The sequence below is a fragment of the Mustelus asterias genome, chromosome 18 (assembly GCF_964213995.1).
Source record: "Mustelus asterias chromosome 18, sMusAst1.hap1.1, whole genome shotgun sequence".
Classification (NCBI taxonomy): Eukaryota; Metazoa; Chordata; class Chondrichthyes; order Carcharhiniformes; family Triakidae; genus Mustelus; species Mustelus asterias.
The window spans coordinates 57,257,004-57,276,517 of NC_135818.1; the positions used below are offsets into that span (position 1 = coordinate 57,257,004).

The following is a 19,514-nucleotide window of genomic DNA, read 5'->3' on the forward strand; positions in this document are numbered from 1 at the left end:
GGTCCTGCTACTGCAGCAGGGGATGACTTCAGGAAGACCAGAAGATTCTGCCGATGGCAAGGGCTGGAAAATCCCACCCTTAGTTCCACATTCTAACTGAATGAGTAACATTCAGCCACAAGTGGTACAAAGCAAATAGTGTAGGAATAGAAGGCTGCAGTGATAGGATTAGATGAAGGTGCCTGGAGGCTCTTGGAGCATAAACACAGGTATAGATCATTTGGAACAAATGGCCTGTTTGTTTTGTTTATGTATTACAGCAGAAGAAACCTTTAGCCAACTATTAGTTTACTCCCATATTTTAATTTGGATGTTGATGCATAGACCTGGTATAAAAAAAAAGAGTTTAGACAGGAAGTAATTTAGATATTAGATACCAAAAACCACCAAAGTAATGAAAATGCAAGCTACAATAGTTGACCAAGAGAAGCTTAAGCAAGATTCTAAGAAAATTACTGTGCACTCATTTGTAGGGAGCAAAGTATATTTATTCATTTTTAATCCATCAGCAACAACAATGCAATGATAATTTCAAGATTACTACATTTATGGAAGATATTTTGCTAAAGGTGATACTTTTCCCAATCCATCGAGGTTTTCATAATATTATACAATATATCCAGTGAATGGTTTAGAGGTTGTTTGATAAAGTGACTTTACTTCTGAGCTGGGATAAGACCATCAATGGCCTGACCCTTTTCAAGGCATTTCTCCATTTCAATAAGCAGCTTGACACCATCAATCACCATTTGAACCAAATCGACTTCAGAGAAGCCCAGACGGTCAGCATTGGAGATATCAAAAACACCACCAACTGCAGCAGTATCGACACCACCTGGCAATGAGAAGCAACAAAACATCAGTCACACTGGTACAACTGCAAAAGAATGAATAAAAAGTGACTTAAGTTAGAGTTATATAGAAATGCTAAAATTCGACAAGAAAATGGCAAGTCTTTAAATTATTTGAATATTGATATACCAAGACATGCGATTTTTCCCCAGCCCTCGCAGGCCAGGAACTGTCAGCAGGAGGCCAAAAATGGGAATCTCTTCCCAGGCCATTTTTTTTCCTCCCCCCCACGTAAAATCAGCCTCGCACCAGGGAGCGTGCAAGGCTGATTACAATACAGAAATCAGTCTTTCCATCCATTAGCGAGCCCGGGATGCAATTGTCCAGGCTCGCTAATGTTTCTGACCCTGCCGGTGGAGGTCTACACTAGCAGGGAATCACAAAAAGGTCCCCAGTGACGGGGACCAGGTGTGATGGCCTCATTGGTGGGACCAGAGGCCATTCAGGTTCCCCGGGAGGTTGGGGTAAGGTGGGGGGGGGGGGGGAAAGAGTGTCCCTTGGCAATGCCAGCCTGGCAGTGCCACAATGGCACTGCCAAGGGGCAGAGCAAGGTAGGAGAGAAACTCTGCATTGGGGGCTGGGGGTGAGTCGCATGTTAACTGGTCTCCCAGTATACTGGCAGATCGGCACACACACGCACACTGGCCCCCCTCAGCAGTCCGATGCCAGTCTCTGGCGTGATTCGGCCCCTCCTGCCAGTGTAAATCCCCTGAGCTGCACAGAGTGCCAGAAATTCATTTTACTAAGCTTGCTCAAAACACAAGCAGGAAAAACTCCCATTTTCCCCATCTATTGAGCACCTTGCACCCAAGATATCTAAAAAGTAGGAATTAGTTACCAACAGCAATACATATTTTAAACCAAAGTTCCTTTTGAGGCAGAGATTTCCAAAGGCACTTTTTAACCTTATGGACAACATTTTTTTAATGTTCAAAACTATTTGGTGGAATAATGCTCAGGCATGCCATGGAAATGTACAGAATGTAGAAAGGAAAATAGAATACTATAAACCGTTGCTTCAAAATGTCCTAATAGAGACTGAAATTAATCATGCTTTAAAAGGTCGTGTTTAAATTATAAAATAAAAATAGCAATTCAAAATTCTACTGGGAAGAATGCCAAATCTCAAGTGATAATCTAAACAGAACTGGTTTAGGTTTATGCAATAGAATCCAAATTTGGCCTCATACTCAACCGTTCTCTTTCGAAAGGATGACATAAGCAACCCAATGCATAGATGGTGCCCAGACACTAATGCAAATAGAGCGCTTTCAGACCATTTACAAACACAGGTGATTTGAAGTCACAGAAACGGGCTTGATTAAGAATTCCTGTCCATCCCATCTCAGGTAAAAACATACAAGTTGTTGTTCAATTCTCATTTGTTCCTCCCATTCTTCGATAGTTCAGTTGTTTACCTTCAACGGACAGAACTAGCAAGCTCGGCACACACAAGGATCAGCAAGATCCTTGGTGCAAGAGAAGTAATCTGGTCTGCACTGTAGGGCTGGATCCAAACCCCCAACCCCACACCAGCAAACATATGGACAGTGGCCATGTAAAGTCCAGTGGGTGGCCATCCTGCCATACCCCAACCTATCTGACATTTTACAGGAGGTGCAATGGCTGCAGACAGTAGGGATTGGGGTGGGGGGTTGCTCCAGGATTTATTTTAGCTGGAGGTCCCATAGTATTGTTTTTTTAAAAAAAACACCCATCTAGCTGTTCAGAGCCCCATCCCTGACCTATCACTTAGAAAACCCTGGAACCCTCAACTTGCATCTTGACCAAGCCCCATACCACTTTAAACTGAATTCTTAGGTGAACATTATATCCAGCTCAGCCAGAAATGTGTATTATCTATATCAAGTAGTAACATCTGAGATTACCCAGGTCAAAAAAAGTTGACCAGATTGCTCAATGCATATATTGTGTTGTAAAGCAATTGTAGAATCTTTGAAAAGTAATTTTCCATTCTGTGATTATCCAGATCAAAGGCCAAAGTTTATCTTTCAAAGTAATTTTCCAGTTTCACCATTGTACAAAGTGTTACAGAATCACTTGCAATTGAACTCAGAATTCATAATTAGGGATCATTGCATGGATGATCAAGGGTAGTCAGTATTAACTGAAGTAAAAATCAGTATGTACTGGACATGGAAATGCACAATCTGTAGTTTATATGACTCCCAGATGGCATTTATGGTTTTACACAGGAAGCTTCTAACAAAAATTGAGGTGCATAATAAGAGCAACAGAGAAAATTGCTTGATAAACCAAAGATTAGAGTTAATAGCTGCAGCTTGGCGTGGAACACAGTTGGGAGGCATGACACTGCAGGGATCAAAATAAAAAAAAAAAAAATATATATATATATATATATATATATATATATATAGAAAACTGGTGTTCTTGGGAAAATGGTGAGATGGCCTGCTTTTCAACATGTGGGAAATGCAGTTTAACATGGAAAGGTGTGAATGAATAGATCTGGGGTGATAAAACAAGGATTGTCTATATACATTCAGTGGAAAGTCTTGCTAAATTATGTGCAGAGATAAACCTTGGGAGAAATGCATTATTCCCTGCAAGTGCAGACTGATAAACATCACCAAAGAAACCAACAGCATTTTGAGTGAGAGAAGAGCAAAGAACTAATGTATAAGATAATGATTAGACCACAGTTACAACACTATTTGCAATTTTGAATGTTCCATTATATTACAAAGGGTCGTGAATAAAGCCCAATCCATCACTCAAACCAGCCTCCCATCCATTGACACTGTCTACACTTCCCACTGCCTCGGAAAAACAGCCAGCATAATCGAGGACCCCACGCACTCAGACATAGGGAAAAAGATACAAAAGTCAGAGAATCACATACTAACTGACTCAAAAATAGATTCTTCCCTGCTGCCATCAGACTTTTGAATGGACCTACCTCGCATTAAGTTGGTCTTTCTCTACACCCTAGCTATGACTGTAACATTACATTCTGCACTCTCTCCTTTCCTTCTCTATGAACGGTATGCTTTGTCTGTATAGCGTGCAAGAAACAATACTTTTCACTGTATACTAATACATGTGACAATAATAAATAAAAGGGCATTAGAATCGTACAAGTAAAATTCAATAGTTATCTAGAAAACATTACAAAACATTTGTTCTTTAGATATTTTATGAATGAAGTATACTTTTGCAAAAATAAAGATTTACTAGGTAAATCTCAATGGTGAGAAAATATAGTTGAATAAACTTGTGATACTCGGATTAATTCCCATGAAAAAGGTAAAGAAAAAAACCTATTTATTCTAGTGGTGTCAGTGACACGAATAGTCTAGTGTTTTCAACCTCGTTAAATTTAGAGAAAAAGAGACAGAAATTGTACAGAGTTACTGAAGCTTGGAATGTTTACTATTCTGCCTTTAAAAAGGCGAATTAGATAACAGCAACAGAAAATGTACAACTATGGGGAAAGGCCAGTGTTAAAGGCACCCTAAGCAAATGATCAGCCTTGCATCCCCCAATTAACTTTCAAAAAAAATGAATATTAGTATGAATGGGTTCAGCATTTAGAATTTTATTTTTCACAGGATATGCACTTGAAGAAATGCACATCATGCATCATATGGCTCACATGCGACTGTTCCAGTATGATTTTGTGCACAAAGCTATAGTGTGATCTAGATTAAATTATATTCATATCACTGGTTTGCAGTTTTAGAATTGTCATGGAGATGTACAAGTCAGAAACAGTGTGAGGAATATAATATGAAATTTTGGGAAAGACTGCAATGTAAATACATGAATGTCAGTATATGTGCATGTACACCAGTAGATCTGGACATTTCATTCCCACTGCTGAAGCTTTTTTGTAGTTTCATGAACAGTTTAGAGTCTTTTGCTGCTCTCAGCAATCACCTAGTGATTGCACCAGCCTTGCTGTGGGAAGAGAAAGGGACAATGGGATTGATGTTAGGTTGCTCTAGTGAAAAGCTGGAATTGACACAATGGCTTGGTTGCAATACAAGTAGAATACCAATTTTTGTGCTGTTTGTTTAACATTCAGCCACCATTGACTGTATTGTCGATGGTCCGGTGCTGAAAGGTTCAATATGGTCCCCATCAATGGGGACCAGACATAGTCATGCTGGGTGGGAGGGAGAGAGATAAAACATGAGGTCATTGAAGCCCCAAGGTGGTCAGGGACATGGCTGGGTAGTGCCCATAGAGTACCCTACCAGCGCCCACTGGGCATCATAACCGTGCTGAGACAGTGCTAAGGGGGCACATGGGAAGGAGGTGGTTGACAGGAGGACTCCTATTACACTTGCATAATGCCGCTACCCACCCCCCCCACCCCCATTCTTTCCAGCATGAGAATAGTGGCCAACTCCATCTGTACACACGTAAATTCAACATGACAGAGTGCGATAGCCGACAACAGTTTCCATTGCAACACAAGCAACTGCCAACTCAACATCCAATTGCTGCTATGGAAGTCTGCCATCATTCAAGGTTAGCTTGTTGCCAGGCAAGCTGAGACTGATACCAAAGTTGGAGATATGAGAAAGAGAGAGAGAGAGAGAAAGAGCGAGAGCGAACATGAAGGAGTTTGCAAGGGCTCTTGGACAGTCCAGCAATCTAACATCTCCAGGACTGTGCTCAGGGGGGAGTAGCAGTAGATCCATGAAGCAAACAGTCCTTTCCAGGAAGGCAACGTTAATTCTTCTACCACCACCACTCAGCCAGTGCCCAAGTCCAGATAACGCAGTGCTCAATCAGGCTTTCTAGGCTCAGATTTGCTCGATGTGATCGTGCAAGACCATCTGCAGTCTCCTCCACTGAAAGTCAGCAGCCACGCTGCAACCACTGGATAGCACTGCACTGGAGCACAGGCATACAAAAAGACAGGCACTGTGATGGGGCATGATTTTAATTATAAATTTGGATTGGAATGGTTATTTTGACCAAGACAACGTTGCAATGATCAGATAAGGTGATGGGGATTGAACTGATAATTTCCCATGGATTTCCAACCAAAACAAAAAAGGTTCCCTCCTCTCCAACAGCTCACAGTATAGCTTGTGGAAAGGGTTGTGCCCTCATGATAGTGAGGTGTGCAGCATGCAGCAAGCCATCATGAAGCTTGACATGCACTCGAGTACTACTCGGCTCCTCCAGAATGGTCCAGGCATTGTTTCAGCTCCCAGTGATGTACTCTGATCACATTTTGTGTGGCAGCATGGTTTGTCATTGTATGTGGGTTAGCAGCCATGTGGTCATTGGCTAGCCCTCATCACACAGTAGCCACCCTCTGCCTTGCCATAGTGGATCAAATGCAGCTAGCACATCCATGACTGCTGCCAAGATACTAAAGAGTTGCCTTCAAGATTTTTTGTGCATCTTCAACAGGATGGAAGGAAGGAATCCCTAAATGGTATCGGGCAAGATTGACCAGCAGCACATGAAGTCAGTGGCACCCAGCCCCATGGGGATGCCTGTCCTAGTCTAGGACATGTATTTGCTCTGCCTGCTTTTCTCTGGCAAGAGAAAGAAATGTAATTAGGTCTCAATGAGGGGAGAACACTACTGAATTCCCTTAGTGAGGAGCAACCTATGAGATGTTGCAAGCATCTCCAGCTCCAACCTGGAGGAACCAGGTTCAACGCCACAGTAACCCTCACAGCAGCAGCTGCCAATATCAGCTCTACTGGAATTCCTTGTCCAAAGTCTATTGTGGAAGGGAGTTTCTACCATCGTAATTGCAAGGGCTAATTATTTGAAGCATAGTCCAATCATTTCCCATTTTTAATGATTATACGTTGTAGTGCCATCATGCTCAGGTTTTTGTAACAATAAGGTCACATTCATAATGATTGCACTAGGATAGCAGTCCGACACTTATTACAATGCAGTGCATTATTTTCAAATTCTGCAACAATATGCGTACAAAGTCCAACCCACCTGTACCACGCTTCTGCAGTCGCAGCCTTTTCAGAACTTCACCAAATTTATCATGTTTGCTGAGATTGGGAAGTTTCACATGAACACCAGCGCGGAGGCCTGTTCCCAGGTTAGACGGACATGTCAGGATGTAACCAAGATGCTCATTCCACATAAATGCACGGCCATTGTTTTTGAAGACATTTTCAATCTAGAATGGTTACAAAAAAAGTTGTTTAAAAAAAAGGAAAATGCACAAATTTTGCCAACTTGTGAAATGCGCTTGTCTGTACCTTTGTTAGTCCAGTGCAGAAACGGGTGAAGACTTCCCTCATGTTTCCACCTTTTTGCATGGATATTACTCGAAGATGATCTTCTTCATTTACCCAAACTAGGAAAGTCTTATTGTCATTGTGCCTAGAAAACATGTTTAAATTTGGATCAATATTTTGTACAAGTTGCTTAATTGATTATGAAATTGCTGCTAGTTCTCAACTAAATAGCTTGGTTTTTGACAAGAGAACTCAAATTCATGGAATCTTTGACTGGTTACAGCACAGAAGAGGCCATCTCTGTAGGAGTAACACAGATAATCCCATTTATCCATCTTTCCCCATATCTCTGCAAATAGTCTCATTTCAGGTAATTATCCAATTTCCTTTTGAAAGCCAAAAATAAGTTTACCTCCACCATACTCTCAGACAGTGTATTCCAGATTCTAACCAGTCAATGCATTAAAAAAAAGTACAAGAACAGAAGGAAATGGAGTAGACGACCATATAGCCCATCAAGCCTGCCCCAGCATTCAATAAGAACATAGGAATCATGGACTCTTGTTCCCCGTATCCCTTGATTCCCCAAGAGACCAAATACCTGTCTATCCCAGCCTTAAGCGTATTAAATGATAGAGCTTCCACAACTCTGGGGCAGAGAATTCCAAAGATTCACGAACTTGAGTGAAGTAATTTCCCCTCATCTCAGTCCTAATAAGACTGTGCCTAGTGTTTTGAGATTCCCCTGACCGACAGAAACAACCAGTCATTCAGCATCGATTCTATCAAGCAACCTTCAGAATCTTGTACATCTCCATGAGATAGCCTCTCGTTTTTCTAAACGAGAAAATTGACTCAAATTTGCTCAGGTCACTTCTGGTTCTTTTGCTAAATCACCTTACATCTGTCATTTTGAGCCTTCCGCCAACAGAAATAGTTTCTTCATAGCTACACTGAACATCTCCATCCAATATCCTCACAGCCACAGCTTCTCCAATCCAGAACCATTCTCAAAATGGTTCTGTGCCCTCTCCCTTCAGGTAGTTGTGCATGATAAAGTCACCAGACTAGTAAACCAAAGGCCCAGGTTAATTCTTTCTTAGAATGTGGGCATCAGTGGCGAGCATTTGTGGACCATCCCCAATTGCTCTCAAACTGAATGGCAGTTAAGAGTCAACCATGTTGCTGTGGGTCTGGAGTCACATACAGGCCAAACTGGGCAAGGACAGCAGATTTCCTTCCCTAAAAGGACATTAATAAACCAGATGGGTATTTACAACAATTGTTTCATGGTCATCATTAGACTTTTAATTCCAGATTTTTATTGAATTTAAGTTTCACCATCTGCCATGGTGGGATTCGTACCCAGACCATCAGGTACCAATACCACTATACCACCACCTCCCCTTAATGTTCTGGGAACATGGGTTTAAAACCCACCCTGCCAGTAGGTGGGAATTTAAATTCAATTAAGAATCCATCAAGTATAAATCTGGAATTGAAATTTATAGTCTCAATAATGGTGACCATGAGACGAGTGATTGTTGTAAATAACCACCTGGTTCACCAATTCAGGGACATAAAATCTGCTGTCCTTGTTACATGCAATATGGTCAAATCAAGAGCAATTAGGATGGGCAACAAATGCAGGCCTCAGTGATGCTCACATCCGAAAGTATAGTACCCAGAACATGATACAGTTCTGAGGCCAAGTAAGTGTTTTGGACAGATTAATCATTACTTCCTTGCTTCTATATTCCTTTGCCCAGGATTCTGTACTTATTGACTGCTTTCTCAACTTGTGATACCACCTTTGGTGACTTGTACACATGTCCCAATGATTCCTTTAGCATTGCACCATTAATTTTATACTGCATTCATTGTTTTCTCAAGTGTATCACTTTGCTGCATGGAATTTCATTCTGCTACATGTCTGTCCATGCCCTCTTGAAGTTAATCAGTTTCCTCCTCATTTCAAAGTTGTGTCATCTCCAAACTTGTGCACTGTACAGCCAAAACCAAGTTATTAGTATACAAAAATCAAGAAAAGCAGTGGTCCAAATACAGACCTCTGGAGAACCCCACTATATACCTTCCTCCAATCTGCCAAACAAGTGTTCACCACTACATTCACTCACTCAACTTAGTGTTCATGCTGGCATTGTCCCTTTTATTCCACGAGCTTCAACTTACTGACATGGCAGTTATGTGACCCATTATCGAATGCCATTCAGAAGACCATGTACACCATATAATTTTCATCAGATCACAAAAAATCTGAAAATCAAATTAGTTAAATATGCTTTGTCTTAACAATGCCAAGCTAGCTTTCCTTAATTACGCCACATTTGTCAAAAGTTCGTGTCTCTTGGATTATTGTTTCTAATGTGCAATTCTCTAGTCTTCTGGCAGCATTCTCATATCTAAGGAAGACTGGAAGATTACGGTCAGCACCTGTACAATTTTCACCCTTCATGTCCCAAGATTCTTGGATGCATCTCATCTGGACCTGGTGTCTTCGCAACTTAAGTTTGTTTGTCCAATCTACAATAAGCACTCTAAGAAATTGGGTATTTGCATTTGGACTTATACCATGCATGCCTATCTTCATTGAGGCAGCTACGAAGAAAATGAAATCTAAAATGGGCATTAGATTTGGGTATTGATTTTAGTGGTTTGAACAGGAGATGGACCTCAGTTTGCCAGCATAGGTAGGGGAGGGAGAAAGAAACAAGACATTCAAGTTTGAAAAATATTGAACTCACTGTAAGCACTTATTAGATACCTGCATTAGTGCTCAAGCTATAGACCACTCAATAATAAGCTAGGAAAATAAATTAAATTATATTTGTATCCATGAAGAGGAAACAGATTACATTGTGGAACCACTGACTTCAGCATAACAAAGCTATTGCAATGCAGTAAAATAGCCAGAGTGTGTATTGTATGTAGAAAGATAATTGAAAGTAGACATTTAATATTAGAAGTTCCATTAATTGTTCCAATATGCTACAAGAGAATCGGAATTGAAGCAAATGGAAATAATTTAAAATAAATTTGTATTTTCATCTCAGTCTCTGCAAGAACTAACCAGATGCCTCTGCCATCAGGCCAGTCACGTCCCATCCCAGAGGCCAGCAGCAGTGGAGACACAGGTTTGTCAAACAGAAAGTGGTCATCAATTAGAGTTTGCTGCTCTTGGTCAGTCATATTCTTCAGGGCATAGTATTTTCCAGTAAATTCTCCATCCAGACTTCCCAGAGCTAGTGAATAATACAAAAAAAAATTAGCCTGTGCTGAAGTTACGACTATAATCATTTCCATTCAGACTTCCCAAAACTAGTAATTAAACAAAACAAAAAGTTCAACTGTGCTGAAAAAGTTGCAACTAATCATTAACAAATGGAATGGTTTGACTACTTTTGTACAAGAAATCAAAACCACTCAGTGGGAAATGAAACACAGATGGACAAAATGCTAAATTTCAGAATTGCCAACGGTACAAATAGTAGACCAAATTAATACCATTGACTTGTGTTCGGAAGGCTGAAAGTTTAGATTCACTAAGCTCAATATTTATCAAATGAAAACATTTGCAGCTCTGTAAAATAAACAATGGGCATCACGGAGATCAATTTGCAGCTGTGTAATGCATACTTGAAAGTTATATGCTTGGGCAAAAGTAGGGGAATCTTCAGAGAGAAGCAATTTGGGGGGAAATTTTAGCTTAAAATCACAAGAGGCCATGTCACCAAAAACTTGTGTTAGTTCATCCTAGTGTAAATGGTGGTGCTGTTAAGTTGGTAGGGTAAGCAAGAGATTCAGTTTCAGAAATGAGAAGTGTCCACATGATTATGGTGCATATAGGCCAGGGAGCCTACAACCCCAGGCCTGGAATCCCCCTAGAACTCTGCAAAGACCATCAAGGAGGTCTGCAACACAGGGCCAGCCCATGGGTGGACGCTTGTTGACGGCACCATATTCAATGGTAACAAGCAACGACCGGAGGCATGCTCACCTTTATTCCTATTCTCCTCCAATCCCCTGGTGCTTTCTCAGTGACAAATCATTTTACATGCAACACTGAGTCATGCATAGTATTGCAATTTAGATGAAGTGTTGGAGGAAGGTGTAGGAGGGTCTGTGGTTATTATTCCATTAGGAAGAAAAGGTCCTTCAACCAAAATTTGAGAACCACTGGTCTAGATCTTGCCTACTGAAAAATCCAGGAAGTTGCAGCAGAAGAGAGTGGCCAGATTGAGTGCCAGGCTCCATCTCCTGAAGAAATTTGACGGCACCTTCAATTTTTTTTTAAAAAGGTTATGCTACCTCTCCAACTGTCCAGGACATGAACCCAGCATGATCCACATTTCTACTGTCTGGCACACAGCATACCCAATGCTCACAAGTATAGACTCCCCAAACTTTGCCAGGTCCCTGTGATGGCCAGAAATGTGGGAACTCAATGCCTTGTCCCACATCCCTTTAACCAGATTTCGGGTAGATGCAGTTCCCACCCCAGCAGGTTGTCTGATGTACATTTGGTAAGGAGCATGTGTGGGGCTCAGACTGACCATCAGCCCTCCAGAACAATCCTGTCGTTAGTGGGAATATAATAGTTGGTCGACCCTAATGTTTTCATGTTTGTCTTTTGAGGAAAAAAAAAAGTGTTTGTCTAACTATTTTGGAAATAATCCACATTGGCATACTATCTACCATTCCAGGGCTGGAAACAAACTTTGAGGATACTATCTTGGTAACTTTGGTCTGTAGCCAGAAACTGTCCCATTCTGGGTTAAAGGAGTATGGAATAATTCTCCCCTTCATCCCTCGGGTTATTAGTTCTATTTTATATTGTTCAGTCCTGGGAAGAGCCAAAGACAAAAAAAGAGGTTTAACTCATTTAAAGTCACTTTATCAAAGATGTGAGTCATTTTGTGGAACTGCGTAAAACTGCCAAAATATTCTTCATTTTCATTTCAAAGGCATTACAATTTAGTGATCATCTGAACTGCTTAAGTTTCATTTTATTTATAACTTGGAGTAAATGGCCTTTTAGCAGGTCATAGATTATTACTTCTAGTCAGCATCAGCAGCACCTCTTATTGTTCACCCCATTAATGCTATATTTTGTACTTCAGTCCAATATCTTTGTTACTGCCGCTTTTGCCTAGATATGAGGAAATTTATCTGCTGAGAGCCAAGATCTTAGCAGGGTTTTCAAGCAGCTCGTGGAGGGGGATTCAATCTTTTAAATTTGTTCCTTTACAAGAAGCAAATGCGAAATATATTTTGAAGAGGTTTTCTTCCTTTTTCCTGCCTTAAAAAAAATTATCACACCCATGCACATTGATTCTTAGAACTAAAACAGCCATGTGTTCCAAACATTACCAATTTTAACAAGAGGTCACAAGCTCAGAGTGCAGACATTCATTTCCATAAATGGTTCAAGAATGTGGATTACACTTTTCGCAGGCATAGCATTTACAGTTAACTGAAACATTAGATCAGCCTGAAGTGGTTCTCAACTTAATTGTTTCAAGGAAGTGTACCAAAAATGTTGTAATTCCAGTTCCCATTTTAGGCGAGAATCATCTTGTTTTGATTTGACTCAATGAGCAGCAAAGTTAGGTCAAAAATATTCCTTTCTGGAGGGGCGGGGAAAAAAAGTAGTGTGCAAAGTTTAAACAAAAGGCTTTCCAAAGGGAAATTGTCACTCTCCGTTAGTATAATGCTTTCTTTGGGCATGTAAAACAATTGAGGGACACTAGGATAAGGGCTGATACTGATCTATCAAAAAAATAGGTTGGATTATAAACTGTGTGCCATAATTCATTTCTGAACAGTCAGAAGATTATACTTGTACAGGGACAATTCATTCAGATTAGATTTAAAGTGATTCATTAACACACCACATCCACTGGGCTTTACCTTCCTCAGAAAGTTTCTCAATGGCACGACGCTCCCCTCGACTGCAGTGTGGGGGAAGGCAGAAACCACATATACTGCGCCCTGTGCGGACTCGACTACTCAACACATAGTTGGAATCCAGGTCATCACCACCCTTTTTCAAAAGAAAATTAAATTTTTATTTCTTCATTTCTGTGTGGTTTTTTCCATTAACTATTGCAAGAACAAATTGATACAAGTATCCTTGCCAGATAGCATCAGTTAACTGGAATATTTTAATGTCAATACACAAAGGAATGTTATACAACTTGGCTTGGTCTTTTGGTACAATTCCAATTCATAACCCTATTAGGCAACAATTATGTTGATGTGCGTGATGTAGGAAAAAAGAATACCAGTTCACAACCACTGTTAGAAGTTGGCCAAGTGTAGGCTTGAGTATTCTTAGCAGTACAGGATCACAATGGCAAAACACAAGCTTACATTCTCACACATGAAAGCTACTGTTTTTAGCTGTACTACAAAGACGTCAGTAGCTCCTTCCCAACACGTCTCCACAGCGACATGCTAGCAGAAACAGCCAAAAAGAGAGTCTGGTCACTATCACAAAGCCGCTTGTGGGATCTTGCTGTGCAAACTGGCTCTTACGTGGCGCAAGTATTTAATTGGTTGTAAATTCTGGGGATGTTCTGAGGTCAGGAAAGGTACAACATAAATGCCAAGTTTTGTTGGAAGCTACACAAGATTCCATTTACTAAACTACAAAAGCAAGGTACATATGCAAATCGTCAGCTCAACCTCACATGTTGCCAGTCCCATTACAAAGCTTCAGGAGGAAGCTGGAACAATGCCTCCTGGTGTAAATTCGAAATATCAAGAAGCCCTCCCCCAAGAATGTGCTGGTCCTATTTTACACGGCAGAACACTATTACCAGCAGGCACCCAGGCGAACTCAGCCCATTGGAGGCAGCACCGAGTTAAAACCCCTCCCGATTTACATAGGTGCCGTTTCACGTCGAGTTTACTTCTCATTCCGCATTATATCTTTAATCCAAGAAAATGATTCCTCACCTTGAGGTTTTCATGGTGAAGATCAGTTTTGTGCTTGTCAGTAGGTTTGTAGCCACCGTGACGGTCTCGAATTATTGGGTCAAAGAGGTCCTTGAAAACCTCATAGGATTCTTCATCACCAGCAACACAACCTACTGTCATAATAAATGGGTGACCTGCACGGGGAGAAGAAAAGGGGGACAGATCGCTCTTAATGCACGTAGTTTTTCCGTTAACTGATACATGCAAGGTTAATAAGTAAATCAGCCGTTCAGTGTGAGGAGCTGTGTTTATTTTAAATAGAAGACCAGCATAAAACAGCATGTCTTCAAAAATATTTGGACCAACTTTTTTTTGACTGGGAGCAACTTTTTCCAATATTATGATTGGGATGGATCACTGACCATTACATTTTCCAACGTATTTACTTTAAAGGGAAATATACATGTTTGCAAAGGCATAAAAATATCAAGTGGCTATATCACCAGGGATAGTTTTACGTCGGGTGATAAGGTGTGGTGATTTATCGCAGACAAAGAATCCCGGAGCCTACCGACACATTGATCACATATCAGATTGGGTGGAGAGACTTTACAATAATCTCAATGTAAAATGCTTTACCGGGATTATCAACCCCTGTCTGAATTACATCATCCAAAGTGAAGCCACTGGGGGTGGATTTGTTTTGGAGTTTCTTGTAGAGGTCCGGAGTGAGCACCTTGGCCATGTGGTTGTTGTGTTTGCTCAGGTCGGGGAACTCTTCCTGGGCCGATAACCTCTTTATCTTTAGCGGGGCCATGGCGGGGGGAGACTCACAGCTACACGGAATGAAAACCAGATACAACAATGAGACGGATCACACATCACATTCGCCATCCACTATCCCCCCTATTACAGAAGGTCGCTGGCCGTGGAGATCTCAATCCATTCGGGGAGTGGGGTGGTATCTGAAAGCCATGAGGCCAAAACCAATGACAGCCATTAAAAAAAAAGAGGATTTTCACTTTTTTAAAAAAGTTAATGATCCTCGCTGCTTTGCTTTGTAGGTAGGCTATTAGCACACCGACAAAACAAAGTGCGGGGTTTGGGGTCAATATTTTTCCTCATTGTGATTTCCTGGTGGCCTTTGGAAAGCAGCACCTTCTGTAAGCAAGGGGAGAGCAGACGGCTCGTCCGAGTGCGGCTTTTACCTGGGTTGTCAACCCCAGTCTGAATGGCATCGTCAAGGCTAAATCCGCTGGGGGTCTGCTTATCTCGCAGCTTGCTGTACAAGTCCAGGGTCAGGACTTTAGCCATGTGGTTGTTATGTTGGCTTAAGTCCGGGAATTCTTCCTTAGCTGAATATTTCATCTTCAGAAGGTTGTGACTGTTACTGAATGGCATGGTTACCGCTTTACTGCAACACAAACAAGAGGGTTTTATATATACACAAATAAATCCGATTTAATGCGGATTCCCGGTGCTAAGACTTGGAATTGTTTTGGTCTAACTGATGTAAATAATGCTCATTAAGAATTTAAATAGAGTCCCATTTGCAGATTTTTAAAACATGCCATTCAGCAAGAATGCGAGCGAATTCGAAAACTAAATAATCCGACATTTACAAAGTGCTTGAAACAGATGATCTAAAAGCAACTTCTGGGTGAATGCGGCAGTCCGTTGCATCTTTCAGACGCTCTAATCCCCTCACAATCTGAGCAATGGCTAAACACGATTTAATGATTTTTTTAAAAAAAATGAATCTTGACATTTAGGGACCTTAAACCCTTTTTTCGCCCTTTCCGTCCTTCTGGAAGGAATACATTGCCGATTAATTAATAATAATCCCTTGATATCCGCGTTACTGAAGACCTTATTGGATTCTCAAACAGCCTTACGTTTACGTAAATTCCTCGTCCTTCGTGGCCCTTTCGCATTGTATTCCAAGCAGAATTTAAGGGCAATTCAAGTACAGCAGCTATGTGTTAGGTCCAGATGTCACAGATTAGAGCCAATGGATTAGCACAAATACCATTCTTGATCCTTTCCAATACAAATAGCCGGCTTTGGGGGGGCGGGGGAGCTTTTCTTTCGTTTTAAGTGAAAATAAAATATATTTGAATGCTGATTTACAGATGAAGAACATTTTACTAACTAGGAAATTGCCATTGAGATAGCAGAAGGTCCATAAAGCACCACTCAAAGATATTTCTTCAACACTGTTAGCAATCAGTGCTCAAGAGGATTCTTTCACAGCCACCATGCATCCAAATGGATTATTTTTTTTCTAGGTCGGTAATGATGAGCACTTCATCACTAAACTAGACCGTAGCTTAAAAAAAATAAACCCTGGTTAATTCCGAAACCAAGCAGAATTTTAATTTTAATTCTGCTTCTCAAACACTATCGAATTTATTTAAATTGCATGTGTTTAACTTGCATTTCTGCTAGACTCTTCATCGCAAATGAAGATACATGGCTTTGAAATTAAGAGCATAGCAAAAATAAGAATTTGCAATTGCAATGTAGCGTCCAGTTCTTTTAATTTTCCGCAATGACCTTACCTGGATGGTGAGAATTTTGGAAGAAACCGGTTAAATTCTCAGCCTGAGCTGGGTTTTTTTTTTCCCCCCTCTGCCTGTATCCACACCACACTGATTGGTGTCCGGCCGCTCCGCACCTTCCCATTGGATTATATAGCACAGCGGAGCCGCGCTCCCATTGGCTGCTGCATTGCAGCCCCATTCACCGGACGGCCTGTCAATCAAAGAGCCGGGCTGGAGGGGCAGCGACGTCATCACCGGGCGCCCAAGGACAAGCCGGGTGACGCGATCGGTGTGCGCCGAGAGTCCATTCGGTGGCGGTGAGTTTTCTCTTCTGGCTTCCCCCCCACATGCGTTAGAAGAGGCTTCCGGAGTCAGGAGCGCTGAAAGCCCGTAAGGTTAGCCAGGCATTCATAGAATCCCTACCGCGCAGGTGGAGGCCGTTCGACGCATCGAAGTCTGCGCCGACCACAATCCCACCCAGGCTCCATCCCCATAACCCCCACGTATTTATCCTACTAATCACCCCCATCCCCCACTAAAGGACAATTTTTAGCATAGCTAATCAACCTAACCTAACACACGGGGGGGGGGGGGGGGGGAGAGAGACCTGGAGGAAACCCCTCTCGACATGGGGAGAATGTGCAAACTCCACACAGACGGTGACCTGAGGCTGGAATTGAACCCGGGTCCCTGGAGTTGTGCAGCAGCAAGTGCTAACCACTGTGCTGTCCTTTCATTAGGCTGCAGATTGGCCCTGGCCCCAGAGTTGCTAATGTGTAGGAGGACTCTACTTGAAGCAATTGGGAGTTGCTAGTGTTGCGATTTCCCCCAAACACTAAGTCTGCCCCTCTTTTTAGGCCTCTGAGACACCCAGGTTTGTGTTCCATTCTGTATTTGGGTTTAACAGTTCAGAACTGGGTACTGTGGACCATCACCATGAGCAGAGTTTAATAATCTGTAAATTCATGGACTACCATTACCATCAATCAGGGGATTGTTGATTTGCAGGAAAGTCAGGGGAGTACTACATTCTGCATCCTCACCTTTCCTTCTCCCCTATGTACTCTGAATAGTATGCTTTGTCTACGTAGTAAGAAACAATTTTTCAATATCACAATACATGTGACAATAAATCAAATTGCTGAGTTGCAGGAGAATGTATCAGCAACAGCACCTGGCAATCTTAAAAATTAAGCAGCAACCTGGTGAAGTTACAAAATGGCTACATACATGCTGAACAGCCAGAAGCAGCATGTGACACACATTACAAAAACAATGGCTGGGACTTTCTGGTCCTGCTGCAGGGGATACTGCAGGCCAACTAAAAGTCCATTGATGTTGTGGGGCTGGAAAATCCCATCTAGTGGATTAGATCAATGCTCTGTAGTCCTGCCACACCCAGTAATGAATGGTGGTGAAAAATTAACCAAATGAGAAAACTGCACAAAGATCACCATCCTCAATGATTGGGAGCCCAGCATGTCAGTGCAAAAGATAAGTTTGAAGCATTTGCAACTACCTTCAGGCAGATGTGTCAAGAGGGTGGTGCATTTCTGGGGTCCCAAGAAACCAACATCTCAGTATTCAGCCAATTGAGTTCACTGCATGTGATATAAAGACAATAGATACAGTAATGGGTCCTTGACAACATCCTAGCTGCAGTACTGATGACATGCTCAAAAACTAGCTGTGCCTCTAGTCAAAAAGTAAGACCAATCCAATCTGGCTAATTACTACCCCACCAGTCTACTCTCAATTATCAGTAAAGTCATTAAGATGTTATTGACAGTGTTATCAATTGACACTTAATCTGAAACAACCTGCGCATGATTCTTAGTTTGGGTTCTGCCACGACCATTTGGCTCTAGATCTCTTACAGCATTGGTCCAAACATAGATGAGTTGAATTCAGTAAGTGTGGTGAGGGTGACTGCCCTGCCATCAAAGTAGCTTTTGCTGGTGTGTCATCAAAAATGGGAAGATGGTTGTTGCAGGTCAATTACCTTTGATTTAAAACATCATAGCAGGGGTTCCTCAGGGTGGTGTCCTAGCCCTGATCATTTTCAACTACTTCCTTCCATCATAATGTCAGAGGTGTTGTTTTTTATTCATTAGTGTCACAAGTAGGCTTACATTCACACTGCAATGAAGTTACTCTGAAAATCTGCTAGTCGCCACACTCCGGCGCCTGTTCGAGTACAGCAAGGGGCAATTTAGCATGGTCAATGCATCTAATCCGCACATCTTTGGACTGTGGGAGGAAACCAGAGGACACGGAAAGAACTTGCAGACACCACACACACACTGATCCAAGCTGGGTCCCTGGTGCTGTGAGGCAGCAGTGCTGACCACTGTGCCGCCTTAGGTGATGATGTTGCTTAATGATTATACTATGTTCATTACCGTTCGCAACTCCACAAATACTGAAGTTGTTTGTGCCTGCATACAGGGAGATGTAGATAATATCCAGGCTTGGGCTGATGAGTGAAAAGTAACATTCATGCACACAAGTGAAAGGCAATGCCATTTCTAAAAAGATGTAATCTAACCAGTGCCCCTTGACATTACCTTTGCTGAATTCCCCTACCATTGACATCCTGGGGGTTACCTTTGACCAGAAACCTAAATGGACCGGCCATATATATACTGTGGCTCCAAGAGCAGGTCAGGAGCTGTGAAATCTGCAGCAAATAATTCACCTGACTCCCCAAAGCATATCTACCATCTATGACACAAGTCAGGCATGTGATGGAGTACACTCTCTATTTGCCTGAATGAGTGCAGCTCGAACAACACTCGAGAAGCTTGATCAAATCCAGGGCACAGCAGCCCACTTGATCCACCACTGGAGCACATTGGAAACACGATGTGCAAAGTGCACTGCAACAACTTGCCGAGTGTCCTCTGACAGCACCTTACAACCTCATAGAACAAAGGCAGCAGATACATGGGAAGCAATT

The 19,514-nt window shown here is 41.8% G+C and overlaps 2 protein-coding genes across 9 annotated transcripts in view; one reads left to right on the top strand and one right to left on the bottom strand.

The window, feature by feature from the left end:
• Positions 1-466: 466 nt before the first annotated feature.
• On the bottom strand, positions 467-16,693 carry LOC144507174 (creatine kinase B-type). 4 transcript variants are annotated; one of them, XM_078234014.1, is made up of 8 exons: positions 16,574-16,693; positions 15,221-15,426; positions 14,052-14,206; positions 13,002-13,134; positions 10,162-10,333; positions 7,092-7,215; positions 6,820-7,009; positions 467-835 (listed from the first exon to the last, which is right to left on the bottom strand). In XM_078234014.1, exons 2-8 carry the CDS (start codon positions 15,411-15,413, stop codon positions 657-659), a joined length of 1,146 nt encoding a protein of 381 aa, XP_078090140.1. In that variant the 5' UTR covers positions 15,414-15,426; positions 16,574-16,693; the 3' UTR covers positions 467-656. The 4 variants fall into 4 exon arrangements, with proteins under 4 accessions (XP_078090140.1, XP_078090141.1, XP_078090142.1 ...); XM_078234015.1 differs by lacking the exon at positions 15,221-15,426 and adding an exon at positions 14,652-14,848 and having other exon boundaries at positions 16,574-16,680; XM_078234016.1 differs by having other exon boundaries at positions 14,652-15,426; positions 16,574-16,677.
• A 125-nt stretch (positions 16,694-16,818) lies between these two features.
• The window catches only part of trmt61a (tRNA methyltransferase 61A), a 52,716-nt gene continuing 50,020 nt past the window's right edge, over positions 16,819-19,514 (top strand). For 2 of the 5 annotated variants that reach the window (XM_078234023.1, XM_078234019.1), the window contains exon 1: positions 16,844-16,950. The gene's annotated coding sequence lies outside the window, so the exon portion shown is untranslated. Of the gene's footprint in view, positions 16,951-19,514 lie in introns of all 5 variants that reach the window. The other 3 variants (XM_078234022.1, XM_078234018.1, XM_078234021.1) reach the window with 3 other exon arrangements.